Below are 14,001 nucleotides of genomic sequence, written 5' to 3'. Positions count from 1 at the left end.
GATATGAAGAATGGAAAAATCCCTTATGGAAGTCTTGCCAAGCTTAGGCTATACTAACAGGAATGGAGTCTGATAAGAAATACCTATTATGAACATATTCACACTTAATAAAGCCCTTCAACTACCAATGCTAATAACTTTCCCGGCACAATAATTTATAAATATGAACTAAAATTTTTAAGGGCTGTTGCCTAAAGGTTCCACCTTAAAGACAAATGCCCAGTAAGCGCATTAGAAAAGGCAAGGCTTCAACCCCAAGCTGCTGCTCCTGCGATGGGTAACTCTGATGACCACTTTCTACTCCAGCAGTCTATGGAAAATATTTTCAAATTTTAAGATGATACTTCCAAATTCCAACACGGTTTATTGTATTTTGGTGTCTTCCTGATGATCAGTCATTTCACAAAGCACAACCTAGTTACCAAAGGCAAGTTCCAAATATATATATATGCTATGCTAAGTCAGTCACTTCAGTCGTTTCCGACTCTGTGCGACCCCACAGAAGGTAGCCCACCAGGCTCCCCCGTCCCTGGGATTCTCCAGGCAAGAACACTGGAGTGGGTTGCCATTTCCTTCTCCAATGCATGAAAGTGAAAAGTGAAAGTGAAGTCGCTCAGTCGTGTCCGACTCTTAGCGACCCCATGGATTGCAGCCTAACAGGCTCCTCCGTCCATGGGATTTTCCAAACAAGAGTACTGGAGTGGGGTGCCATTGCCTTCTCTGAAATATATATATATATATACACACATATATGTGTGTGTGTGTGTGTGTGTGTGTGTATACACATATATATGTGTGTGTGTATATGTATGTATGTATATATATATACACATACCTAAATATTCTCCTTTCCCCTTTGAACCAGATATGATTTTCGTAAAAGAGCAATACAAGTCTGAATGAGGAAAAACTCCTATGATCTTCATATAAGAGTGATACAAGCTTGAATGAGCAAAACTCCTCTCCTTTTTCCAGTTTAAGAAGACATCACCCATTTTCTCTGTTTCTAGAAAGACAAAAATACTATCCTATAATTGAGAGATTCTTCAGGAAGGTCAATGCAAGGAGAAGCTGTGTTTCTCAGGGATAAAATTAAGATTCTGAGAAACAATGAAATTAGTTTTTGTTCATAACAAAAATTATAAAATCTATGCTTTCTAAGGCAAACCTAGGATGCAGGATGCTTCCCCCAAGTCCTTCAAATAGAGAGCTACAGTCTGAGGATTAAAGATTATTCTCCAAATGAGCCCCCAAAGGAATGTGGGGATACAGGTTATATACAGCCATCAGGAAGTTGGCTCTTTCTGCACATTGTTAAGCAGCCAAAAAGGATGCCAGGCTTCAGAAAAAGCAGCCAATAAAGATTCCTTGTATGGTGTGATAACATTCTGCTCAAGAGACGGCCCCCCTTCTTTATAGGCAATACCTAAGATGCTGGCAGAGAAAGGGGCTTCTAATGAATAAACCAGCTCCTGGCTCTGCACGTTTCACCCCAGAACAGTAAAACCACTAACCAAGAGTTCTGGAAACACTATGATCAAATGCTGTGAAGAATGTGCCTTTTGGGGGCAGCTTCTGCTCCCCCAAATCTCTGAGATGAAACGTTGAAGCTAAGCTCCCTATTCTTAGTTTCATTCACAACACCCAGACACTTGCCAAAAGCTTTTCTGCTCTGTGTTCTTCTAAAAACTTTCTAAGGTACATTTTCTTCATGAGTCTCATCAACAACAACCTCTCCAACTGCTTAAAATAGGTTTTACACTTTGTGAGGTCTTCCCATGTACCAGGTTCAAAGTGTTTGTTCCGATATAGGAACAAGTCTTGTTTAATCACTTGTATTGTTCTTGGCCACATTTCTTGGATTAAGACGCTTTCTAACAGGAGAAGACACAGTGGCACGTACATTAAATCAACATAACCTTCTGTTGTAAACACCAAGAAGAAAAGATTACAAGCCCAGTTTCTTCAAAGGCACACTACATAAACAGCAATAAAGTAATGTTTTCCACAAACAGGACATTTCTACGGCGAGATCAAAAAATAGGAAACGCTGAAGTGTTTTTAACTGTGTTTTACAGTAAAGGTTTTCTTTCCATGTACTAATTAAACCCATCGCTAGTCTAAGATGGGATTGGGTTGCTGGCACCAAACAGCCATTTGACATTTAAAGATAATGTCGCTGAGAGATCCTACCAGCCAAGAAGCTGCAGATGCAGTGACACACCACCATCATCACCTCTATTGTCATCATCACAACACCATCAAATATTTATGACTGTTCACTCGGCTGGAATATGCAATGCATCCCAGAGGGCGTCATCAATTTTGAATGGTTCCCATACATTCAAAGTGGCTTCACAGGACACGTCTCTTGTTTTAGAACACACAAAAATCAGCAATTTCTCCACGTGATTTATTTTAAAAAAGAAAACAATTAAAAATACAGTGAGACCATGTCTAATGTTATGCACAGCAACATGAAATCTGTGGAATCTGAAAAGCAGCTTCTCTGTGCTATTTTCTTGAGCAGCACTTTCTTTCTAGTCCTAAGTGTACTATGGAAAAGAAAGTATTTGGGGTATTTATGGATATAGTCAGCTGAACTTGCCTATCCGTTAAAGCTATTTCAGACCGTCCTACATCTGACCCAGTCTACAGTGTGCACTCAAAAGTAATTTACAGGATTTTCTTAATTTTCTGAAATGTATACTGACTTCCCCAACACATCTAAATTAGCTACAGTTTAGATTAAATGCTTCCATCTAGAATATATCTTTTCAGATGCTGTATGATACCACTTGTATGTGGAATCTAAAACTAGGGAACATAATGAAAAAGAAACCGATTCACAGATACGGAAAACAAACTAGTGGTTGCCAGTGGAAGAGGGCATGGGGAGGGGCATTACGGGACTGGGAGATTGAGAGCTACCAACTATTGGGTTGGCCAAAAAGTCCGTTCAGGTTCTTCTGTACCATCTTGCAGGAAAACCCAAACAAACTTCTTGGCCAACCCAATATTATGTATAAAATAAATAAGCATGACTTTCTCAGTGGTCCAGAGGTTGAGACTCCAAGCTCCCAATGCAGGGGGCCTGGGTTCAATCCCTAGTCAGGGAACTATACCTCACGTGCCTAAGAACCCGCACATGGCAACAAAGATCCCGTATGCCGCAACCAAGACCCAGCACAGCCAAATAAACAAGGTTTAGAAAATAAAAAAGCCATGAGGATATATTTTACCACACAGGGAATATAGCCAATATTTTATAATAACTATAAATGGAACGTAACATTTAAAAATTGTGACTATGTTGTACACTTGTAACATCTAATACTGTACATCAACTATACTTCAACTAAAAAATAATCAATTAGATAGATGGCCTATTAAAAAAAGAGCTTTTCTCGTTGGCATAATATTCAATTTGTAACTATCACACACACACACACAAAAGCCTGGACTGAAAGGGGATCAGCAGCTGTCCTACAAAGCAGTACTTTGTGCAGCATCCTGAGCATCTTGCCTCTTTTCCTAATATGTGGATTGGCAGCTTCTCTCTGAAGGCCAGGAGTCAACAGAATCCTACCATGCCTCTTCACCACACCCATTCATTTTATTTTGTTGACTTAAGTTTTCAGGAGAAAGACACGAAAAGGCCACAGTGCCCAACCCTGGTTGTTGTGAAGGGGACATCTGTCATGATCACAGACAAACACAACATTCTACATTCCTTCTGGTTACCAGCTGCCTTCAGAGTCGGAGTGGTGGTGGCTGGGAGTGGAGATGGTAGCCTGAAGACAGGGAGAACTCACACAAACAACACTATTATCATGGGATGTCATTACTCAACATCTCTTAGAAGACTTACAATTTAACTAGATGCCACTGGCATCTTCTAGATATTATTGTATTACACATTTATAGATAAACAGATGTGACAGTCACCCACCATTTCAGAAGCTACAAATAAACCATTTAGGCAAATTTAACATTCTACCTCAAATCTCTCCCACAAAGAAAAACTCAGTACAAAGGTCTTATTCCTAGAATTTTCATTTCAAAAATCTAATAATCAAACAGGAGTTAGAGGCCTTATAAATGAATAGAAAAGATGACCATCTCCTGCTCACTTTAAAAATTGCCCTGTGTTGCTATTTTAGGTGACATTCTTAAAGTAAATGTGATAGAAGTCACCAAAGATAATCACATATGTACATATAGCACCATTTTAGATGAGACACATACATTTTTCATATACCTTGACATATTAAGAGTATCTCTGAAAAGTAAGAGATACATTTTTTCTTACTTTCATCCATTTATTTATCAATTCCTTTGAAGAGCTATGATTCAACACTAGAGAAAATGTCCTAAAAGATGGTAATATTAAAGTAGGAAATGTGAGCAAAGAAAACCAAAACAAAATAAAAATGACCTATATAAATGATTCCTGGGTTGGAAAGATACCCTGGAGAAGGAAATGGCAACCCACTCCAGTATTCTTGCCTGGAGAATCCCATGGACAGAGGAGCCTTGTGGGCTACAGTCTATGGGGTTGTAAGAGTTGGACACGACTTAGTGACTAAACCACCACCATATAAATGGGACCAAAAATAGAGAAATTAAATCCAGTGAGAAATGAAACCATTATCAGAAGAAAACAAAGTTTAAAAAGTTGGGTGCTTAATGACCCCTTTATTTCTTTTCTTTCTTTTACCTAGAAATACGTCACAAGACTTTGTTTACAATATGCCAAACACAACTTCAACCATTAACAGTTCCAATAAATTCTCTCTGTTCTTAATTGAAAGACTCCTGAGATTCATATTCCAATACAGTCTTTCTACCATCTGAGAACAGTAACATTATTCTACCTTCAACTAGCCTCAACATAAAAATCATCCTATCAAAAACAATTTTATTACTGCTTTTAAAGCAAAATATAAATGCTGAGATTAGATTCCCTAGTATTTGTAGAATTTTATAGTTTATATCATGCCAGAAGAAATACATCATCTGTTACCCCAAGGTTTCTCAGTGTGTATATATATATATTTAATACTGTACAATAATGCAAAGTTAAATCTATTTAATTGTTGAAAGCAGGCTGCTGGAGGTGAAAGTATCAGGAGTAGGTCAGTAAAATAAACAGACCAACGACATATGCTCTTGGGTTATTTCCCCTATGTGGGCTGGGACTAGAAGACAGATGTTTTAGGGAGATAATAAGCCATGTCTATAGACATCACTATGCTGGCTCCATCAGGCAATTCCAGGTAATTAATACTCTGCTGCAGCAGAAATGGTATGAATGGTTCTTACACAAGAAAACTCAAATGAACTAGAAACCTGGAAAAAATGAAAGTTGGCTCTGTTGAGCTTCTAGTAGTAATAATAATAATAGTTTACATCTTATTTACCAAAAATGAAATAAAGGCCACTTAAAAACATGGCTAGGATTTATTTTTCACTCCCAAGGGAAAAGATATACAGTCCTAATGAAATGCAAAGGAAGCCCATTTTTGACAACAAAGAAAGCTGCAGAAGATTTCTAACCATCAGTGGTAAACCAAACCAAACAAATAAAAACCCTAAAATATAAATGACATTATTCTCTATCATAAATTAATACTATACCTGGTTTACTGGGAATCTTGCACTTTGAAGGCTGCATATTTGTTTCACAGCACAAACCCTGCTAGTCAGGCCCTATCCTTTGCAGAGTAAGATAATGCAACTGACAAGAGTGATGGCTGCTCAGGCTTGAACTCTGCAACTTTGTTTTAATAGTAGAGACAGACTTGATAGAACAGCTCCCCCTCTTGCCTGATATCCCAGATGTGAGCCAGGATTTAAGTATCAAGGAGTCAAAATCAGGCCAGAAAAGCTGACAGTCACAGCAGCGAAAGTCTAAAAGCTAGGCTTTAAAACTCTTAGTTTTCTTAACTTCAGGGCTACTCAGTACATTAATAGGTTACACTGTGTTGTGGTTAATCAGAGAGTCAGTACAGACCACTGACCCAAACTCAGCAAACACTGACCTAATTTAATGGGCTAAAGACAGCAAAGTCATATCTTGCTAGAGTGGCTCAGTGTTCCTCCTCAGCTTTCTCTAGTGACCTAAAGTGAACAGGTTCAGTCAACTGTGGGTAGCAAATCCAATGTTTCCAATAATCTCCAAAACCAGGAAGGTCCTAATCTGCCTCAACCATCAATCCTTTCTCACTTCCTTCAGCCTTCCTCCTCCAAAATCTACATCAATATCCGAAGAAAACAGACCAACAACCTTCCAAGTATCAGACAAAAAGTATAAATGATGCTGTATCAATTATCTTAAGAAGCCAAACATCTTGCCCTATTGACATTGAGAAGTCGAGCACCAAAAACAATAATAATGGCACTATAAATGTATTATAAAAGATATTTCTTCAATAATCTTCATGTGATTTATTTCAAAGGGTGATCAGAAAAGATCAGAGAGAAAAAAACTGACAGAAATGCAAGTGATCTTTTTTCTTTTTTAAACCTACCTTAAATTTAAGTAAGTCAGCATCTGTAGATTAATGATGGCCTCCGGAATGACTCTGATACAATTATGATACAGATTAAGAATTTCCAGTGATACAAAATGGCACAACTCCATTGGAACTTCAACCAGTCTGTTTTTAGATAAATCTAAGAGAAAAGGAAAGAATATTTTGTCAATATATCTTCAACATAATCCAATACAATCTTATCAACTATCAATACCTTTTCTTTAACACAGTTTAAAATAAATATTATAATCTAAATTTAGATCAACATTATTTTTTGTACCACTCTTACTACAGAGTTGTGATTCCCATTTCCTAGCATTATAGCCCAATTCATATAGAAGAACAAAAATACTACTGAAACAGTTTTAGCTCTCTATATCAGTTTGTAAATTCAGGCCAGGTACAGGGTAACTGAATCAATATTTACTTTTTTCTCCATCTGAAAATGGTTTCTCCCCCAGATGAGTATGTAAATCGAATCCTTTAATATATCTGAATACACATTTGCCTTAATATTTAAACTATTTAATTCAATTTTGCATTCATAACATATTGTCTCTGAACATGTCTTTTATACCTTTTCCAAACACACAGTAGATACTAAACAAGTATTTCATTCACCAGAATTACTAAGTACCTACAATGTACTAGACAACTCTGTTGTCTGTTAAGGATGGATACCGTGTCTGCTGCATGATCTGCGGTAAAACTGGCTCCCTTGGCCAAGTGTACCAAAGACAGTACCAGTGGGGACTTCTCTGGTGGCCCACTAGCTAAGACTCTGTGCTCCCCATGCAGGGGGCCCAGGTTCCACCCCCTGGTCAGGGAACGAGCTCCCACATGCCACAACTGAGAGTTCACATGCTGAACTAAGACTCCACGGAGCCAAATAAACAAATGAATAAATAAAGAACATCTAAAATAAAGAGTAATAACGGTCTACACAGTAATATAAACATACAATTGACAGCATCACCATCTCAACAATAAAAATGTGGAATAGTCCTTAATGTCCAAATCTAGGAATGGTATACATGACTGTAAAATGCCATAAAACACTGAATACAAACAAGAACTGCCACTCTTGAAACAGTAACTCAACAGTAACAAATCACCTCGCCCTTAGTTAGGCAGGACTTAATCAGTAAGAACTGAAGATGTTCAGTAAATAATATTTCAGATTTACTTAAGGAATCACACTATATGTTGTGTATACTAATGAAACACAAATCAAAAACCTACCTCCCCAACTGACCTTCCAATAGATAAACACATAAATAAACAAAAGCAGGTTAGATGTCTTCAGAGGAAGAATTCTGGGAAAATTTTAAGGGACAATTTTGATCATATTTAAACCATTTCAAACCATGTGATAGGAAAGAAAGTTTTCCAATTCTTATTTAAATAGTAACAGATGATACTGATATAATCATCTAACAAAAAAGTACACAACAAGAAAACTACAGATGAATCTCCTTTCTAAATACATGTGTGAATCTAAATTTAAAAAGAGTCAACAGAATTAAACACCTACCTAAAAAGATTAACATATTAGGCTCAAGTAGGATTCATTCTAGAAACATCAGTATTTTCTAAATTATCTAAACATGTCATCAAATAAAGAGTGATACATGAAATAGTATATGATCACCTCTCCTCTTAACTTCTTTCTTTCCCTTCTCCTATGAGTCACATTACAATAAACATCTTTTAAGGTCTCTGAGAGTTTCAATAGGAAAGTCACATGCAAAACTATTAGCTGTCCAGGATCTGGCCTACAGGATCACCCTAATCCTTTAACTGAGCTATTCTGGATTTTTCCAGTTCTTTCTTTTGAGAGTATTATTGATTATAAATAAAGGTATAAGGTGTTAACAGTGGGCACATGAATGCCCAGACTACAATGAACAGACCAAATGAACAGACCTCTGTGTCCAGAGTTAGTGAGAATTTACCTATGTAACACGCCCTTATCATCCTGGGTTTGGGTTCCAGTTTCTGCGTTAAAAGGGAAGAAATAACAAAACCTACATGGAGCTTAGACTCTTTCAATCCCTATAGAGAAACAGTTGCCTAGGTTAATTTAAAACAAAACTCAAATACAGAAAAATCACAAGTTTTCCTTTCCTATTTGTTTAGATTCACTATCCAAATGATAAATTATTGACGGATTCATCAAAATTTACTAAGTACATGGTTTCTGCAGAAAAGAAAAACACAGAGGACTACTTTTTTTTTAAGTTTATAATTTGATAGATAAAAGGAGGCAAACCCTCAACTATAAGGTAAAAGGTTCCAATTGGGCTTAAAAAAAAAAAAAAGATAGAAATAAAGAGGTAAAATCCAGGTAGGTATTTGTTATCACCCCTTTGAGCACTCCCACTGAGCCAGACACCGTATCTGGAGCTTTGCGTCTAGTAACTCATTTAAACCAACGCAAGGAGCACCACCAACCTACAGATGAGTAAACTAGGCTCAGAAAGCTTCTGTGACTTGCCCAAAGCCACAGAAATCAGTAACCATATTCACAGCTAAGTATGTCTAACTCCAAGGCTGACCAAGTTCCCCACCCTTTCTCCTTGGAGCAATGGCCAGATCATGTATCCCACAGCTAGATTATTAGGAAGATATGGCGATTAAATCTTCACTGCATTTTCATTTGTCCAAAATACAATAAAAATCAAGTCAACAACATGTTCTGTGTAAAAACCCAGAGGACAAGAAAGTTAGAAACATTACGTTCAAAAAAGAAAGTACTGAAAACAATGGCACCTGATGGACTAAATTCTGGAAGTGGTTACAGGAAACTTGGTGAGTAGAAACTGGCTTAAACGGCCAATTATCCTAATCTTATATAAGCACTCTGTTTCACTGAAGGGTTTAGAATGAGTTTTCAAATACTCACTTATTTTTTCCTACTTGGATCTGAATATCATCTCAGTTAAGTTCAGTTCAGTCACTCAGTCGTGTCCGACTCTTTGAGACCCCATGAATCGCAGCACGCCAGGCCTCCCTGTCCATCGCCAACTCCCAGAATTCACTCAGACTCACGACCATTGAGTCAGTGATGCCATCCAGCCATCTCATCCTCTGTCGTCCCCTTCTCCTCCTGCCCCCAATCCCTCCCAGCATCAGAGTCTTTTCCAATGAGTCTCAACTAGCTTTCTTATTGGAAGAAAGAGGGTACAAAAAAAAAAGGAACAGGTTTGCTTTCCTATGATTTACTGAGGCTCCTGCAGACATTATTTTGTACCCTTGGGCATCCACTAACTCACCATGGGAAAGATGCCCAGAATGGCTGGGAAAGTCAGTCTGGATTAAGACATTTTGACTTTGATAATCCAGAGTGGATAATCTGATTATAAACAATGGGGAAAAATGTCATACAAATTGGTTCAAAAATTTTCCTGTCAGCTGAAAACAAAGAAATAAAATATGGTCTGAACCGTCTTTAAAAACAAAAGAACCAAAAACAAACAAAAACAAAACACACAAGAAGGAAGAAGAGAAAGAAATCCAGGATTTAGCTGTAATTAAAGTCATGAGCAGACAGTTCAGGGTGCCCACACAGACGTGAGTGTCTCTAACTGGGACTCTTAGAGGGCAGATCCTTGCCGGAGGCAGAGAGAAACAAAGCAGGAGCCAGGCAATTGTAGTAATATTTACAGACAGACGGGAAGAATAAGAGTTCACAGATAACAGGCAAGTGTTAAGAATGCAATTTGTATCTTTATTTTGAAATACAACCCAAGCCAGTTTGGGCAAATGAATCAGGAGCTGTGAAAAGTCCAGTAAGTTCTGAATGATAGAAATATGTCAGTTCTTAAACTCGAGATAAACAGGGATGAAGAATTTGTGTTTATTTTTCTTGTGTGCTGCTCTAATTCTGTTATAAATACATGGAGCTATGAATGAAGCCACTTAAGAAATCTTTTCCTAAATAAAATATCTTCCTAGTATATCTCAACTGCATTAGTATACTGGGATCACTTAGAAAGAAGGCTTTTAAAAATCCTGAAGCCTGGGGTCCATGGCCAGAAGTATCAGGGTGTGATTCCGGCATCCCTGGATGGCTAGCTGATCCCCACTATCCCTTTATTTTCAGACTTTATTTTCTTGGGGTCCAAAATCACTGCAGATGGTGATTGCAGCCATTAAATTAAAAGACGCTTGCTCCTTGGAAGAAAAGCTATGAAAAACCTAGACAGCATAATAAAAAGCAGAGACATTACTTGGCCAACAAAAGTCCGTCTAGTCAAAGCTATAGTTTTTCCAGTAGTCACGTATGGATGTGAGAGCTGAACCATAAAGAAAGCTGAGCACCGAAGAACTAATGCTTTTGAACTGTGGAGCTGGAGAAGACTCTTGAGAGTCCCTTGGACTGCAAGGAGATCAAACAGTCAATCCTAAAGGAAATCAATCCTGAATATTCACTGGAAGGACTGATGCTGAAGCTGAAGCTTCAATACTTTGGCGACCTGATGCAAAGAGCCAACTCATTAGAAAAGACCCTGACTCTGGGAAAGACTGAAGGCAGAAGGGGACGACGGAGGAAGAGATGGTTGGATGGCATCACTGACTTGATAGACACGAGTTTGAGCAAGCTCCAGGAGATGGTGAAGGACAGGGAAGCTTGGTGTGCTGCAATCCATGGGGTCGCAAAGAGTCAGACACGACTGAATCACTGAACAACAGTAATCCCAAGGCAAACACAGGTGATCCACCCTCTCAGCTTCCTATCTAAACCAAGACCCACCAACAGGTGGCGCTCTCCTAGAGGCAAGTGGTTGGGTCTGCGAAGAGTCTGATTTAGACAACAGTCTTGGGAAAGAAAACCGCACCAATTCAGTTTGATTAGATTCTTAGTCTAAATTCCAGCTCAACTAGTTCCAGATATGATTGGAGCGACAAAAATCCGATCTGCAATGGAGTTTTACATATCATCATCAGTTGGCTATGATCACAGAAAATTAGGTTTTTTTTTTTTCTTGTTGAATCTTCACCATAACCTAAGAAAGCAGGTGCAATGATCACTCCCAGTATGTGTGGATACTGAGGCCCAGAGAGGTTATGCAATTTGCCTCAGGACACAGAGCTAGTAAATGGCAGAGGCAAGAACTAAACCAGCAGGCAGGACACCAAAGCCCTGTTTTCAAACATCACTGATTCAGCCTCGTAGGACTGCAGCTAGGGAAGGTCAGTTGTTCTTGTGGGGTATCTCTAATTTAAAAAATAATAAAAACAGATCCTTTTTTTTTTTCTTAAAAAAAAAAAAAAATCCATTTCTGATACCTGGTGAGGAGGCATGAAATGATGTCAAAGCTCTGGACTAGAAGTAAGTGATCTTTGACCAGGTCCTAATATCTTCTCCAGTGAGATGAGCCTGTGTCATCAGGGCCTGGTTGCCCATCCCGAGCCGGATTCAGTCCGTTCTTGCTGGAAACCTGCCCAGGGGCCTCAGCCTGCCCTGGGGAGCGGGGTCGACTGCAACTCTGGGCAAATGGCCGGGCAGCAAACCGGAACCCCAGAACCACGTCCTCCCCGCGTCCGCTTCTTAATTGAAGCGTTCACATGAGAGCAGGGCAGCCAGAAATAAAACAATACATTTCGCTCGGGCCAAAACAAGCTCTGCGAAGCCCTAAAATAAAGTAGCCAAATGAATAAAAATAAGCAGAGGAGCGTAGGAAAACAGTCAATGGAATCTGGTGTGCAGTCAGCACCCTCGGAGGCACGGTGTTGTTTTTGTATAAAAAAGGAAAGTGGTGCCTTGGGAGGGGCTGGATGACCCCCCCCACCAGCCGCACCCCTCCAACAACAACATCCTGAGTTATCAGCCACCACAGCCACGAGCAGAAGGCTGACAGACCAGGACAGCTGGGAACCTCATTTGCAACATCCGTGCTTTCTGGTCTAAAGGAAAGGCCTGTTGGAGTCCAATCATGCCCAGTTCCAGAAAAACTGAATGATCCATCTTTTAAGCTGAGAGTAAATATGTGATCACGGCTTCCCAGGTGGCGCTAGTGGTAAAGAACCTGCCTTGCCAATGCAGGAGACGCGAGAGACACGAGTTTGATCCCTGGGTTGAGAAGATCCCCTGGAGAAGGGAATGGGTAACCCACTCCAGAATTCTTGCCTGGAAAATTCCATGGGCAGAGGAGCCTGGCGGGTTACAATCCATGGGGGTCACAAAGAGTCGGGCACGACTGACAAACTGGAGCACAGGAACAGGGAATGGAAGTTTAATTTTAGCGTATTAGCACCTTCCATGATGCCTCAGTAACTGGGTGAAGTGTGTGTCCTTCACACATAAATCTAAACCCCTGACCCACAGACAAGCATACAGGCCCCACTGTCTTCCTAATACTGACGGGACCCTCTGGGCCAGGCCACCTTTGCCCTCTTGCTCGGTCCCTTGCTGGGTCCATAGTTCAGAGACAATCCTTGGATGGAAGGATGGTCTGGGGCCACTTGCCCTGTCTGGACAATCTGTATCCATTCTCCCCTAGGCAGGCAGGGGTCTCTCCAGAAGAATCTCAGCGATATCCTTCTCTAAAGAACCACTGCACAACGTCCCAGGGGTCTAATCACCCCTCTTTCCCCACTCCAGGACAGACACCCGACCCGGCCCCACGATTCAGCACCCACAGCCAGCTCCCCAGACACCTGCACATTTGGGAGTACTCCGGAGTAAGAGACTTGCTCCAGGCAGTGAAGCAGAGCCCATGGGCTGCCTCATGCTTGACTCTGGAGATAAAACCACATGTCACTTCCAGGGTTAAACAGGCAGAACTAATAAATAGATTCATGAAAGTTTTGAATGAGTCAGTCAAGATCTCAGGCTACATCTCTAAGAGATCAATAAAAAAAAAAAAAAAATCATCTTGTCGAACACTAGAGACTTGTTAAACAGTTCCTCTGTATGAACCATGACGTTTTCCCTGATTATCTACTTAAAATGTCAACCTGTCTGTCTTACCGCCCCTTCCTCTGTTCTACATTTTCTTTTCTGTCTTAGTGCTTGGATAGCCTTCTAATATAGCATACCATTTATTCATGTATTTTGGTTGTTCATTTTCTCTCTTCCTCAACCAGAATGTAAGTTCTGTGAAGGCTGGGATCTTTGCATTGTTCACTGGTATACAGTAAGAGTTTAATGAATATTCATTGAAGGAAGGTAGTAGGAAAGGAGATTCTTCGGTCAGACAGCTTGAGCTCAAACCCTGATTCCACTACTTGGTGTGTGCACTTGGAAATGATTACTTAATTTCTCTATGCCTCAGCTTCTTCACTTGTAACATGAGGATAGTACTAGTACTGGCTTCGCTGAGTTACTGGAAGGACTACATGAGATGATACACACAAATCCTTACAGCAGCATCCACACAGAAGAGGGACTCTAAGAATAGTCTCTGTCATTATGTTAGCTAATGCTGGGTTTCGAATACAGTATTTCTAGCAAGAA

General features: G+C 39.7%; 1 protein-coding gene across 3 annotated transcripts in view; it reads right to left on the bottom strand.

The window, feature by feature from the left end:
- Positions 1-14,001, bottom strand: part of LRCH1 (leucine rich repeats and calponin homology domain containing 1) — a 213,350-nt gene that overhangs the window by 100,173 nt on the left and 99,176 nt on the right. For all 3 annotated transcript variants that reach the window (XM_061434584.1, XM_061434585.1, XM_061434586.1), the window contains exon 2: positions 6,534-6,678. In XM_061434584.1, coding sequence (XP_061290568.1) covers positions 6,534-6,678 — 145 coding nt within the window. The remainder of the gene's footprint in view (positions 1-6,533; positions 6,679-14,001) is intronic.

This window comes from Bos javanicus, chromosome 12 (genome assembly GCF_032452875.1).
Source record: "Bos javanicus breed banteng chromosome 12, ARS-OSU_banteng_1.0, whole genome shotgun sequence".
Taxonomy (NCBI): domain Eukaryota; kingdom Metazoa; phylum Chordata; class Mammalia; order Artiodactyla; family Bovidae; genus Bos; species Bos javanicus.
The sequence above is the reverse complement of the archived record's forward strand: the minus strand, read 5'-3'. Positions and strand labels throughout refer to the sequence as shown.